Raw genomic sequence first — 12,445 nt, 5'->3', positions numbered from 1 at the left:
GAGCCGTCCATTCACCGAGACGTCACTTGCATCACACACAAGCAGGCGCGCTGTTCCAGCCCATCGATTATCATGCACATGTATATTTCGCCATAATTACGACGCGCCGAATGTCCAGATTGTCAAAACAATGCACGCCTAATCGGGTCAGATGGGAGGAATTACACAGCGATCTGCCATAATGAGCAGAGCACGACCTATCCATAGAACGTGCTGATCTATACATTTACATAGGCTCTCTGCGCGTTCCCAACACGGGTACGGTCAGGGGTACCTCCAAATCATTATTACTATTATCATTATATGACAAGCCATTCCTCAGTGATAGCCCTAGCAGCCTCATCGTTTCCATCAACAGCATAGATGCTCTGCAAAGCAAACGCAGCTTCTTTCGCGAAATCCTCCGCCTCATCGAATGCGGTGCTCTCGCCACGTTGGCTTCGACCCGCGAGCCATTCCGCCTGGACCTGAACGCTCAAGTCCAGCACTTTCTCATACGCAGGCATAGCGATGTGAAGCAATCCGAGATTGTGCCACATGCGCGCGACGTTGTACTCCGCCTCCTGCAAATCACACGCCCGGCCGCTTGCGGTGCGAAGCTCGTAGTAGCGGTAGAGGAATGCCAGACCTTGCATGATCCCGAAGTGACGGTTCTCGGTCTGGCGCTTCATGGAGTTTTGCACCCACATCGTGGCGATGCTCAGGTTCACACAGATATCGTCGGGGTACATGGCCAGGGTGCGGAAGTAATAAGGAAGCGAGGTGTAAGAATGGTTGGCCACGGCCACCATGTGTCCATAGATCATCAGCGCATTGGCGTTGACTTCGTGGGTTTCGTCGGAGAGCTTGGCGAGACGCTGGTTAAGCGAGTTTTTCTGAATGGCAAAATCATATTGTTCACGCAAATCACTTGGCATGGCGAGGAAGTCCGCGGTCTTGAGGATGCGATGCATAAATTTCTGCGATGGTCCTGCCTGGAACCAGTTACTGCCATAGATGAAGCGGTTGGTCGCAGCGAAGAGCTGGAACGCCGTGGTCGATCGTGAATCACCCATGCCGATGATTTTGCGACCCAGCTCTACTGCGTACTGTCCATCGTTGAAGATCAGCGCGCAGCACAGTGCGACAGAGATGCTGATTCGCTCAATCTCGGGGTCTTGCCAGAACACATTGGCGGTCAAGAGCACGCCTTGAACAATCTTGTAGCATTTCTCTTGTTCCCCTCTTTTGGCATGATACAGAGCCAAGTCAGCTAAGACGTGGTGCCACTCGTAGAAGGTGATATCTTGAAATGCTGTCGGCGCATCTGGATTGGGTACCCCTGCCTCGATTCTTGTAAAGATTCGCTCCTCGTGAGCAGACACCTTGACCTGCATATTCTTGGAGTTGTCGGGGAAAAAGACTCTGGTCGCCAGAAACTCCTCGAGAAGATTGCTTGCGGCCTCGACCCACAGATTTATCGCCTCCTCGTCCTCGCCACTTTCCATAGCAGACCAGTGCATGTGGACTACTCCGATATTAGCATGAATGCGGGATCTTGCGTCCTCAAATTGACGCAACTGCCGCTCCGCACCCATGGTCGGTCTTCTGATGAGATTTGACCTGGGCTTTCTAGATCTTTTGACAGCTGGAGTATCGGTACCTGAGGCCCTATCCTCTGCGATTCGTTTTCTGGTCTTCTTTGGAGGACGTGCCGGTCCAGCTTCCGGCTCTAGCGGCGGTTCCAGCGGCGGTTCCAGCTGAAATTCACCGAAGGTTCCTTCGACGGCAGCATGTGACGGTTCAATTGGGATGGTTGACAACGCCTCAGTCGGTGCAGCCTCGCTGTCGGTGGGTTCTGTGCGAGAGCTTGGCAGCAGTATCGGTATATCCTTCACTTTGGCGTTGCGGAGCAGATCTCTGCGGCCGAGTTTGATGACTTCTTCGCATAAGCTTCTAGCTTTCTCCGAATCGCCAGCTTCCTCGTAAATTTTCGCAAGGCGAGCGCTCGCCCAACTGTAACTCTCCCCATCGAGGTTTAGGACCTCCTCAAAACAATCGATCGCGTCTTCCTTTTGGCGGAGGCCCTCGTAGCACATCCCCATAGCCATCCATGTCGGTTCATTAATGACATCCGGAACATCACGGAGGGTGTCATAGAGACGGGCTGCGTCCTGCAGCAGACCAGCAGCATTCAGAGAGGACGCTGCCTGCAAGTAGAGGTCGTAATAGTATTCGATGCAGTCCTCAAACGCAGCGAGGTGTTCAAAATGTTTCGAGGCTTCGTTCAGATGCGATGCACCCATCTTCGCACGTAATCTTCCCAATTTGACACGGATCTCAATGGGCAGGCTTTCGCCGTACTTAGCACGGTCTTCGGGTGTGCTGGATGACTCAAACCCAGGGACTTCAAGCCGACGTTCATCATCCACGTCAAATTCGCGATCGTCATCGTTCCAAGTGTCCCAGAACGATTCGGCTTTGCGTCCGAGAACCCAACGCGAAAGACGTTTACCGGCGGCGATAGCATTGGCAGGCTCATCGAGTAGTGTGACCACTTCAAGATAGGCAATGACATGCCGCCAGGGATCGTCCTCGGGCTCAAGTTGAGAAGGGTCATCCAGCGAGGCAAGCACGTCGTCGTACAGCTTCTTAGCGAATTTCAGCTCAGTCGTGTCATTCCAGCTAGGACATAATTCGGCGAACTCGCGACACATCTGAATGTCCTTGGGCCAACGCTTGATGATGTACTTGCAAGTCTTACGCGTGGCGGTCGTGTCCCCGAGCTGTTTGTACAATTGGAATCTGTGTCGCTGAAACATGTATTGAAGGTCAGGGGAGGCGGCAGCCTTCAATCGCAGTCCTTCCTTCGCGCAATCGAGCGCTTCCTTGATCAGAGCTTCGCTGGGACTGTCTTCCAGGAGCTCCAAGATGCGCTCCAGAATATTCAACCAGACGGTAGGTTGCTTCGCAACATGAGCACCCCAAGTCAGCACCCGGATGGAGTCTTCGTTCTTTCCCTGTTTGCGCAGAATCTCGGAGAGCAAGGAGTGTGCTGCAAAGATCTCCGGATTGGCTTCGACAGCACCTCGTGCGAAGTCGGCTGCGGCATCCAAGTTGTCAGCCATGAACTCTTGGGAAGCTTTCGACAACATCTCCTTGAAGTCCCGGCCGGGATCGACATAATTGCGATTCCTTCGAGGTACAGGTCGTTTGGGGGGTGGAGGGTCTCGTTTGGCTTTGCCGAGGTTTTCAAATTCAGTTCCTTTCAAGAACTGTCGCCAGCCACGTTTTCGCGCCTTTGTTTGCCCTTTGCTTTTGGTTTTGGATTTCGTGGTCGACCCCGACGTGCCGAGAATGGACGTTTCGCCATCAAGGATATCACCAATATCGACATTACCAATATCGGTGGTATCTTCGAATTCAGTTTCGAAGTCGGTCTCTGCCTGAGTATCGTTTGGAACCCAGTCCGATTGGTCTTCCTCTAAGCCGTCGCCGCCCGGAGGACCGACCTGGTCATAAAATTCTTGTGCGAATGATCGAGCCTGCTCAGCAATGCTCCCCGCGGCTTCTCCTTGATGACTTTGACCATTGGATTCATCATGAAGCGCCGGATGTAGACCGTTCTCTGTCCCCGACTGGTATGATATGTGCTCTGCCCGGGATGCTTCGTCTTGTGTGTGACTAGTGGACAACGTTGGGTAGGGAGTCTGTACGACACGAGATGGATCCGGATAGCTCATTTCAGTTTCGTCATCGTTACGGTGAGATGCATTTGACTCGTCCATCACATCGAAATCTTTATGCCCGTTGAGCGCGGGCACCATCGTTGACTCTCGTCGAAAATTGGCTCAGTCTGCCTCTCATCCACCACTGAAGCTTGCGCCTGGCAATTCCCGCCTGCGATCGTTCATTGGAGTTGACCTTGAAGTACGACAGCGCTCTTGGAGAGCGGCCTATCCATGCAATCTCAACACAATGCTCCAATGAAGATTACCACCTCTGCACAGTTTTCCCAAAAAAAAATCGCGCGAAGCATATGCGCCGGCTCTAGATGATCGATTAAAGTCGCGTCCAAGATCTTATTTCCACGCGTTTGCCGAAGCTAGGTTTCATGCCTGAGGCACACATTCGCTGGCAGTGAAACACTCACGTCCGAAACACGTTCACAATCGTTCAAGCAATTCCGGCATCATTATCAAGTTCATCTCATACCTCGGGTGCAGGATCATCTAACTTCTCGCATCATGTTCAGTTCTAATTGTGATATAATTCTACTTTCGCAACAACAAGCTGCTTCCACCCATCTCTTTAGGCTGGTCCAGACCCATGATATCTAGAATGGTCGGTGCAACATCTCCAAGCACACCATCCTGCTTCTTCAGGCTGAGACCCTCGGGTGCATTAGCCATCACGAAGGGAACCTTGTTGAGAGTGTGGGAAGTCTTGGGGGTCTTCTCCTCCGTAAGCATTTCCTCGGCATTTCTGATGAAAAGAAAAAAGCAGTTAGTATGTGATCAGACAAACATGGCTTGACTCCTCCCAGCTTACCCGTGATCAGCAGTGATGAACAATGTATATCCGGCTTCCTTGCAGGCTTCGTAGACGACTCCAATGGCCTTGTCCGTCTCGGTGACTCCCTCGATGGCAGCCTTGTAAACACCAGTGTGGCCGACCATGTCCGGGGGCGCGAAGTTGTTCATCACGAATTCAAACTTCTGGCTCTTGATGCGTTCGGCCATCTTCTCGGCGACACCCATTGCGCTCATCTTTGGCTGGTGGTCATATGTCGGAACTTTCGGAGAAGGAATCATGTCGCGCTCCTCGCCCTCGTATTGTACCTCCTGGCCACCGTTGAAGAAGAATGTCACATGGGCATACTTCTCTGTTTCGGCGATATGGCACTGCTTGAGACCCTTCTTGCTGAGCCAGTCGGCAAGCACGTTGTCCATGACTTGGGGAGCGAAGGCGAGTGGGAAAGTGTAGTCGGTCTTGTAGCGCGTCATGGTAGTGATGTCGATGTTCTTGGGGTATGGGAAGTCTGGCTTAGGGGAACGGTCCTGATCTCCCAAAAGTTGGGTGATCTCGCGAACTCGGTCGGATCGGTAGTTGAAGAAGAAAACGGTGTCGTCGTCCTTGATGCGTGCCTCGGCGCCATTGACAATGATCGGTTTGAGGAACTCATCGGTTTCGTCTTTGTCGTATCGTTCTTGGAAGACCTTGACTGGGTCGGATGTCTCCTCTCCTTCTCCTGTGACCATACCCTTCATGCCGATCTCCACACGGTCCCATCGCTTGTCGCGGTCCATGACATAGTATCGTCCTACGATGGTCGCAATCTTGCCCAATCCGAGCTCCTTTGTGAACGCCAGTAGGCTCTCGAGGTGGCCTTTACCACTCTTCGGGTCGCAGTCACGTCCGTCACCAAAGAAGTGGATGTAAACTTCCGGGATCTCCTTCTCCTTGGCCACACGCAGCAGAGCCTCGAGGTGCTTGATGTGTGAGTGAACACCACCATCGCTGACGAGACCACAGAAGTGTAGGCGACCGTTGCCATTCTTCGCACGGTCAAAAGACTTGATGATGTTCTCAACCTTGTTCAGTTCACCATTCTTGATGGTCTGATCGATACGGACGACATCCTGCCAGACGACACGACCTGCGCCAATGTTGAGATGTCCGACTTCCGAGTTGCCCATCAACCCTTCAGGCAGACCGACGGCCAATGACGAGGCTTCTAGCTCGGTATATCCTTGAGCAGTCTTGCTTCCATCTTTGGCGAACTCGTCCATCCATGGCGTCTCGGCGTTCAGGATAGCATTGCCCTCATCTGGTGACGTTTCAGATCCAACACCCCAGCCGTCAATGCAGATCAACGCGACTTTCTGCTTGACTTCCACCATGATGGCTTCACCTGAATGGTTTCGTGTCAGTCGTAGCTCCGCAAAGTCCGTTTGCAAGGCAGGCTCCGTCTATGATCGCTGTGCAAATAGTGTTGTTCGGTGAACGAGGAGAGATGATCGTTCTGCAGTGGATGCACAATGTAACTGAGAGAAGAGGTCTATAGGTCTCATCGAATATATTTTTCCCGGTCACACTGCAGCTTCGACAAACAGCCGGCGCCCGGCGATACTCTTCCTTCATGGCCCGATTCTCTTTCGGCGAGTGCAGGAACCAGGGAGACGCGACTGGCTCCCTCCCCCACCATTGGCCCACCCCGCTCCCAATCAATATCGGTTTGTTATCGGCGAGAACGCCAGCGATTGACGCTGCACATACGTCACAACCGCATGGTCAGAAGGAATATTGATGTTCGGGCATTGGAGACCGCATATTCTTATCGTACGTAGATCCCGTTGTCAAAATGACATCAACCGTTCGAGGCCTACTCGAAGGTTGAGTTGATCAGTTCGGAGAGAGCTGGTGTCATGGCTTTCCTCAACCCTTTCGGCTACAACATTGTGACGGCGGAAGTAGAGTATGGACTAGGGTTGGGGTTGGGGTCAGTCCCCGCGCACGGACAGAAGCGCGTCTTGCCGTGGACGACGACTAGGGTCACATACAGTATTTACGAAACAACACCAGATATCTGAAGACATGCCCATTGCAACGTCGTTGCGATCAGTGTGTTGCGCTCGGCTCAAACAGTCACACTGAGACAGCGATGGCACTGAAGTACCCCATAAAGACGACCGCAGGGCTTGACCAACCCAACACGCTCTCTCTACCTCCTCCACAGACCTTCGAGATCTTGCCGCCGCTCCACGAGCTGCTTGCCCGTGTCGACGCCCATCAGAATCAAATCCCCGACGCTGGTCATACAAGCGAGTTCACGAGCCTCGATGAATCTCCAGGCGATCTCGGATCCGCTTACGCTGAGCTCGAACCTTTAAATCCAAAGGACCTGCCGACCGCCGCGCTTGAGATTAAGGGAAGAATCCGTAATGCCTTGCGCGAGATAGGGAAGCTTCCGGATATCGACCGCAGCATCGAGCAGCAGGAGCAGGATATCGCGGAGTTGCAAGAGAAGATCGAGAAGCAAAAGGCTGTACTGCAGCGGCTTGCTGAGACAGCCCGTGTTATGCAGCAAAACTTCCGATGAGAGCCAAGCTGCTCGATGTCGCAGGGTTGTGTGAATAGTAGCCTGCCATCACCACTCTCACACATGCACGGGGTGTGACATGGCAGGTTTCTCAATTCGTTCATTTGACAATCCCAGCGACGACCGCGGCAGCTTACCGACTCGGTGCGACGCAATCTCAATCATCACGGGCGTGTTTCAAGGCAAGCATAGCGCCATTGTCAAGGTGCACAATAGAGTGGAATACCCGCACTAAGCCCAGGAGCGAGTGGCCGCGAAGCCCAGTCGATGCGATTGTAAGCAGGCTACATACTGACCTTGAACCGGGTGCGAAGTCGCCAACACATGCTGGCGGATAACATGCGTACTGCAAACGAGTGGATTGCAATGACGCCCGCCAGACGTGTGTACTCGTCCACAAAGTGAATCAAGAGGCCATCACATATTGCTGCTCAATTGTGTATGACCTTCCATGTTCCGTCTTGGAAGAGGATAGCAGATGTCCCGCAATTCACAATTGCTTCAGATCTGGTCAACACGACAATTGCAGAAATCGTAACTTGGCACCGGAAACGTAAGCGACATGATTTGGGTTGTTGAAGCTGGAACGCCTTTTCATTAGGTTGATTTTGTGGTTGTGTTGTCCCGAACCAAGGACCGTCTGAAGGGTGATAGTAATCTGCCGTGAGCTCTTTAATGATACGCGCCCGATTTCGGACGCGACCCATGGACTGCTCCAAGCCAGCCCTGGAGGGTCAAAGTGGCACGCGAGAAGTCGCGTCTGGCGGGGTTCTGGCACGATTGGACAGCGCTTTCTCGTGTGAGCACCGAACATATCACTTGCGACGCCCAATTAATACTGTAATCATAACAACAACAGTAATGACAACCGCGCTGCAGGCGATGATCGGTGTTTATTGTCCTGTAGCTATGAACCCTGCGCTGATAAGGTCTTCTGCCGACTGGGACCTGCAGCTATCACAATTCTGCCTGCATTTCCTCCGAGCTTCTTGTTGTCAATTCATCTTCTAGTAGATCACAATACCATACATTTCGATACAACTTCTTCGTATGAACATTGCCACATCAACATCATCATAGCCTATCACGTACTTGCCAGGCACGACCTATCAACTCCATCGGCATCATGGCGACCGTGTCATTGCTCAACGTGACGGTCCGCAACAACCCAGCACAGTTCAACTCGCCGTACGAGTTCGAAATCACCTTTGAATGCCTGGAACCGCTGCAGAAGGACCTCGAATGGAAGCTCACCTACGTCGGCTCTGCTACATCGTAAGCCTCACGTTGCTGTGCCGTGTCTAAAACTCGCAGAGACCAGCTCATTGACCGTCGATCCAGATCTGAGCACGACCAAGAACTCGACTCGCTCCTCGTCGGCCCCGTGCCCGTCGGCGTCAACAAATTCGTCTTCGAGGCCGACCCGCCAAACACCACGCGCATCCCCGGCAGCGACATCCTCGGCGTGACCGTCATTCTCCTCACCTGCAGCTACGACGACCGCGAGTTCGTGCGCGTCGGCTACTACGTCAACAACGAATACATTGAGCAGCAGCTGCAAGACGACCCGCCGGCCAAGCCCGTGATCGAGAAGATCCGCCGCAACATCCTCGCGGACAAGCCCCGCGTCACCCGCTTCCAGATCAAGTGGGACAGCGAGGAGAGCGCGCCCAGCGAATACCCGCCCGAGCAACCGGAGGCCGACGCGGCGGAGGACGACGGCACGAGCTACGGCGCGGAGGAGCTGGAGCTGGAGGCCGCGCTGATCGCCGCCGCCGAGGAACAGGACCGCGAGCTCGCAGCGGAGGGGGCCGGCAAGCCCGCAGGAGCAGGAGAAGAAGGCGAAGACGCGACCATGGAAGGCGTCGAGACGGAACACGGCGGCGCCGGCGGAGCCAAAGCTGCCGCCGAGGACGAGGACGAGGACGACGATGAGTCCGACGCCGGAAGCGAGGACCTCGAGGCCGAGAGCGAAGGCGAGGGGGAAGGCGAGGGCGAGGAGGAGGATCTCGAGGACGAGGCCGCCGAGGGTGTTGCCTCTGCTGCCGCCGGCGGCGAGGACCACGACATGGAGATCGACGAGCAACATCCCGGCGCGGAGAAGCAGGCCCACGCGTCCGCGAATGCGATGCAGCACTAGGATGCGCCTGCACGAGGCACGAGGGTGTGCTGAAGCTCCCGAATGGTGAACACTACCGGATGGCATTGTGTGCCGAGAGGATTTTTCGTTTTGTCATTTCCCACCGCGGCATGCAATGGGGATTTTTCTAGAGAACGTGGAAAAAATTGGTTTCTACCATGGGAATGGAAAAAGGGCTGTGTGATCGGGGTGGTGGCGGGACCGATGCTTTCCAATCTTTGGGTTCTCGGCGACATGTCGAGAGAGGGAAGAAATCGATCAATCAATCAATGAAGAAAGTGTTTTTGGCCTTTTCTTTTCTTCTTGTCCATTCCGTGGCAGATCTCCCGTGTCAGTGGATCAATCAATCAATCGATGCACCAAACAATCAATCAACCATGAACAGACGGACGGACGGACGGAAGGTGAGACCTCGACCTCCCCAGTTCCTTTCTCTTTTTCCAATCCGATGATAAAAGCGAGTTTGCAAACCCGTCGTCGCCGCGGACGAATTTCCTCCTCCTCCTCCCCCTCTTTCTCTTTCTTCCTCTCTCGCGCGCGCGCTCTCTCTCTCTCGTGGGGGAATCGTACAAAGCAAAGAAAGAAAGGAAAAAAAGAGCCTGGAGAGGAGGTGTTTGATCGATGATATGTATACATGTAACACACCAAGATCCCCACAGAGAAGCCGGTGCGGTCTCTCTCTGCTTTCTCTCGATGATAAACCTCTCGGTACAAGTGTTCCTCTCTCTCTATCTCTGTTCGATAAACGTACAACGCTCAATAATTTAAACCCCCTATCCTGACAGCTTCCCCGAAAAGGAGGAAAAAGAAACAAAGGAAAACAATAAGAAGTTTTACACGGGACCGCCCTCCCCCTCTAAAATACAGATACAGCAACACATCCCATCCCTCCAATCCCGCATCCCCTCCCTGTTCTCTCCATTCCCCGCTCTCCCCCCTCTCCTCTGTTCCCCACTCCCGCTCTCTCCGTCCTCCATCCATTCACCCATCGCACCTCCCGCTCCACCTCGGCCAGCTGACCACGTCCCGCACGCTGCCCGTCCCGCTCAGATAGCCCAGCAGGCGATCGAAGCCCATCCCGAAACCCCCGTGGGGCGCGCTGCCGAACCTGCGGAGGTCGAGGTACCAGTCTAGGGGTGAATGTTCCGATGGAGGGTCCGCTGGCGGCGGCTGCTGCTGCTGCTGGGATGATGACGCGGTGGGATTGCTGGAGGAAGGGGAGGACAGACCCTTCGCGGCCATGGCTGCGCGGAGGAATCCCAGTCGGTGCTCGCGGAGACTGCCGCCGGCGAGCTCGAGGTGGGTGGGGACGAGGAGGTCGAAGTTCGCGACCGTGTCGGTATTCCCCCCCCCCTCGGCCGCAGAGCTGGGGAGCATGTAGAAGGGTTTCTGCTCGGTGGGATAGTCCGTCACGAAGACCGGCGTCGGGTCCCGGCCGGCCGGGTTGAAGTGCTGGGTGAGGTAGCGTTCGTGTTCGGCCTGGAGGCCTTCGTCGTACGTCGGCGGGATGGAGAAGGTAGCGGCGCCGGTGGAGGCGGCGCCTCGCAGGATGGCGATGGCGGTTTCGTAGGTGATGCGGGGCCAGGAGGGGCGGGAAAGACCTCTCCAGCGGGCGAGGAGGTCCTCTGAGGAGGCGGAGTCGGATTGGGATTGGGATTGGGGTTGTTGTTCGTGGGCGAGGAGTTCGCGGCCGATGCGCGAGGTTTGGAGATCGGTGGCCACGCCGCGGAGCATGGATTCGATCAGGGAGAGGAGCGGGGAGAGGTCGGTGATGAAACCCATTTCCACTTCCAGCATGTAGAATTCACTCAGGTGCCGCGGGGTGTCGCTGCGTTCGGCGCGGAAGGTCGGGGACAGCGTCCAGACGTTTCCGACGGACTGGGCGAGGGCCTCGAGGTGGAGTTGAGACGACACGGTGAGATATTTCGGGGTGCGGAAGAAATGCCTCTCGACCGCGGGAGGCTCGGCGTCCGGTGACGCTGATCCTGACGGGCCGGTGGTCGTCCCCTTCTCGGAGCCATCGCCGTCGGCGGAGACGGAGAAGACCTCGCCGGCGCCTTCGCAGTCGGAGGAGGTGATGATGGGCGTATGCGCTTGCACGAAGTCGTTCTCGTGGAAGAACCTGGTCAGGCTGGCGATGACTTGAGACCGCAGGCGGAGGACGAGCGCATTGTGCTCGGTCCGCGGCCGGAGATGTGGGATCGTGCGCAGATATTCGGGGGTCTGATATTTGGGCTGGATGGGATTGGCTTCGGCGTTGTTCTCGCCCAGGACCTTGAGGTGGTCGACTTGTAATTCGTAGGCTTGTCCTTTGCCGTGAGATGGCTGCCAGTGTCCGGTGACCTTGACGGCGGTGCCGTATGATAACCTGTCCATTGCGGGTCAGTTTTGTGATGTCCATAGCCGTCACGCTGGGATGGGAGATGGTCACGTCTGCAGTGATCAATGTGAATACGTACTCGGACGCCTGATCTGGTTGCTTGAGCACGGCCTGGACGGATCCCGTGGTGGATCCATCGCCCACGACAGCAAAGGCGATCCGCTTCTGTTTCCTCACGGAGCGGATCCATCCGCACAGTTCGACATTCTCCTGGGCGGTGTTCTGCTCGAGCAGCTGGGCGATGCTCAATCGCCGCTGTTGTTGTTGTTGTTGTTGTTGTTGTTCATGTTGATGAGGAGGAGGAGGAGGAGGTTGAATGTCGGCATGATTAAATCGCGTCTGGGCAGCGAACCGGCTGCAGGGGATGAGCGAGCGGTTGATGTGTTGCAGGCGTGGCGACAGAGGACGACAGGCTCGCATGGCGTGAGAGATATACCTAGGGATTCACCGACTACCGACTGAAATGACTTATGACCTTTTCCTCATACAGTGAGTGTATGTTACATGGTATCAGGGATGATGACCTGACCGAACGTGTGGTGATTTGATGATCACGAGACAGGAGCATATGAACGAGGGAGGCATGACAATTCTCCGCATGCGACGGATGGATCCATGCTTTGACACACAGACACACGATAAACCGAGACATACACAGACAAATGCAGACATAGAAATCCATATGCAGACACATATGGACATATACAGACACACACAAATATATGCAGAGATGTGTAGACACATATACACGTACACGTACAAATGCACATACACACATATATATATATATACAAATTTCCACGAATACACGACTGGCGGTCTACCGACTGAACGGATCAACGAA

The 12,445-nt window shown here is 54.6% G+C and overlaps 5 protein-coding genes across 5 annotated transcripts; 2 read left to right on the top strand and 3 right to left on the bottom strand.

Annotated features, from left to right (window-relative positions):
- Positions 1-173: 173 nt before the first annotated feature.
- K489DRAFT_377542 (TPR-like protein) lies at positions 174-4,021 on the bottom strand. Its single transcript, XM_033604178.1, has one exon. The coding sequence runs from the start codon at positions 3,804-3,806 to the stop codon at positions 300-302; it is 3,507 nt and encodes a 1,168-aa protein (XP_033462044.1). The 5' UTR covers positions 3,807-4,021; the 3' UTR covers positions 174-299.
- A 194-nt stretch (positions 4,022-4,215) lies between these two features.
- K489DRAFT_377541 (phosphoglycerate mutase 2) lies at positions 4,216-6,356 on the bottom strand. Its single transcript, XM_033604177.1, has 2 exons — positions 4,531-6,356; positions 4,216-4,464 (listed from the first exon to the last, which is right to left on the bottom strand). The coding sequence occupies exons 1-2, from the start codon at positions 5,880-5,882 to the stop codon at positions 4,254-4,256; spliced, it is 1,563 nt and encodes a 520-aa protein (XP_033462043.1). The 5' UTR covers positions 5,883-6,356; the 3' UTR covers positions 4,216-4,253.
- Positions 6,357-6,408: 52 nt separating this feature from the next.
- Positions 6,409-7,337, top strand: K489DRAFT_146479 (uncharacterized protein). Its single transcript, XM_033599188.1, has one exon. The coding sequence runs from the start codon at positions 6,644-6,646 to the stop codon at positions 7,079-7,081; it is 438 nt and encodes a 145-aa protein (XP_033462042.1). The 5' UTR covers positions 6,409-6,643; the 3' UTR covers positions 7,082-7,337.
- Positions 7,338-8,207: 870 nt separating this feature from the next.
- K489DRAFT_387127 (histone deposition protein Asf1) lies at positions 8,208-9,221 on the top strand (the record flags this gene model as incomplete). The annotated part of the gene is made up of 2 exons (XM_033606291.1): positions 8,208-8,356; positions 8,423-9,221. The coding sequence occupies 2 exons, from the start codon at positions 8,208-8,210 to the stop codon at positions 9,219-9,221; spliced, it is 948 nt and encodes a 315-aa protein (XP_033462041.1).
- A 570-nt stretch (positions 9,222-9,791) lies between these two features.
- On the bottom strand, positions 9,792-12,167 carry K489DRAFT_377537 (asparaginyl-tRNA synthetase). Its single transcript, XM_033604176.1, has 2 exons — positions 11,681-12,167; positions 9,792-11,589 (listed from the first exon to the last, which is right to left on the bottom strand). The coding sequence occupies exons 1-2, from the start codon at positions 12,019-12,021 to the stop codon at positions 10,203-10,205; spliced, it is 1,728 nt and encodes a 575-aa protein (XP_033462040.1). The 5' UTR covers positions 12,022-12,167; the 3' UTR covers positions 9,792-10,202.
- Between the last annotated feature and the right edge of the window lie 278 nt (positions 12,168-12,445).

This window comes from Dissoconium aciculare, assembly GCF_010015565.1.
Source record: "Dissoconium aciculare CBS 342.82 unplaced genomic scaffold K489scaffold_3, whole genome shotgun sequence".
Classification (NCBI taxonomy): Eukaryota; Fungi; Ascomycota; class Dothideomycetes; order Mycosphaerellales; family Dissoconiaceae; genus Dissoconium; species Dissoconium aciculare.
Note: the sequence above shows the minus strand (reverse complement) of the source record. Positions and strands in the feature narration are given on the sequence as shown.

Bases quoted from the DNA above. Each gene is read 5' to 3' on its own strand.
- K489DRAFT_377537 (XM_033604176.1), bottom strand. From the start codon at position 12,021: ATGCGAGCCTGTCGTCCTCTGTCGCCACGCCTGCAACACATCAACCGC. The intron at 11,590-11,680 runs GTACGTATTCAC...CGCAATGGACAG, and splicing joins CAACCAGATCAGGCGTCCGA to GTTATCATACGGCACCGCCG.
- K489DRAFT_377542 (XM_033604178.1), bottom strand. From the start codon at position 3,806: ATGGTGCCCGCGCTCAACGGGCATAAAGATTTCGATGTGATGGACGAG.
- K489DRAFT_146479 (XM_033599188.1), top strand. From the start codon at position 6,644: ATGGCACTGAAGTACCCCATAAAGACGACCGCAGGGCTTGACCAACCC.
- K489DRAFT_377541 (XM_033604177.1), bottom strand. From the start codon at position 5,882: ATGGTGGAAGTCAAGCAGAAAGTCGCGTTGATCTGCATTGACGGCTGG. The intron at 4,465-4,530 runs GTAAGCTGGGAG...TCTTTTCATCAG, and splicing joins TTCATCACTGCTGATCACGG to AAATGCCGAGGAAATGCTTA.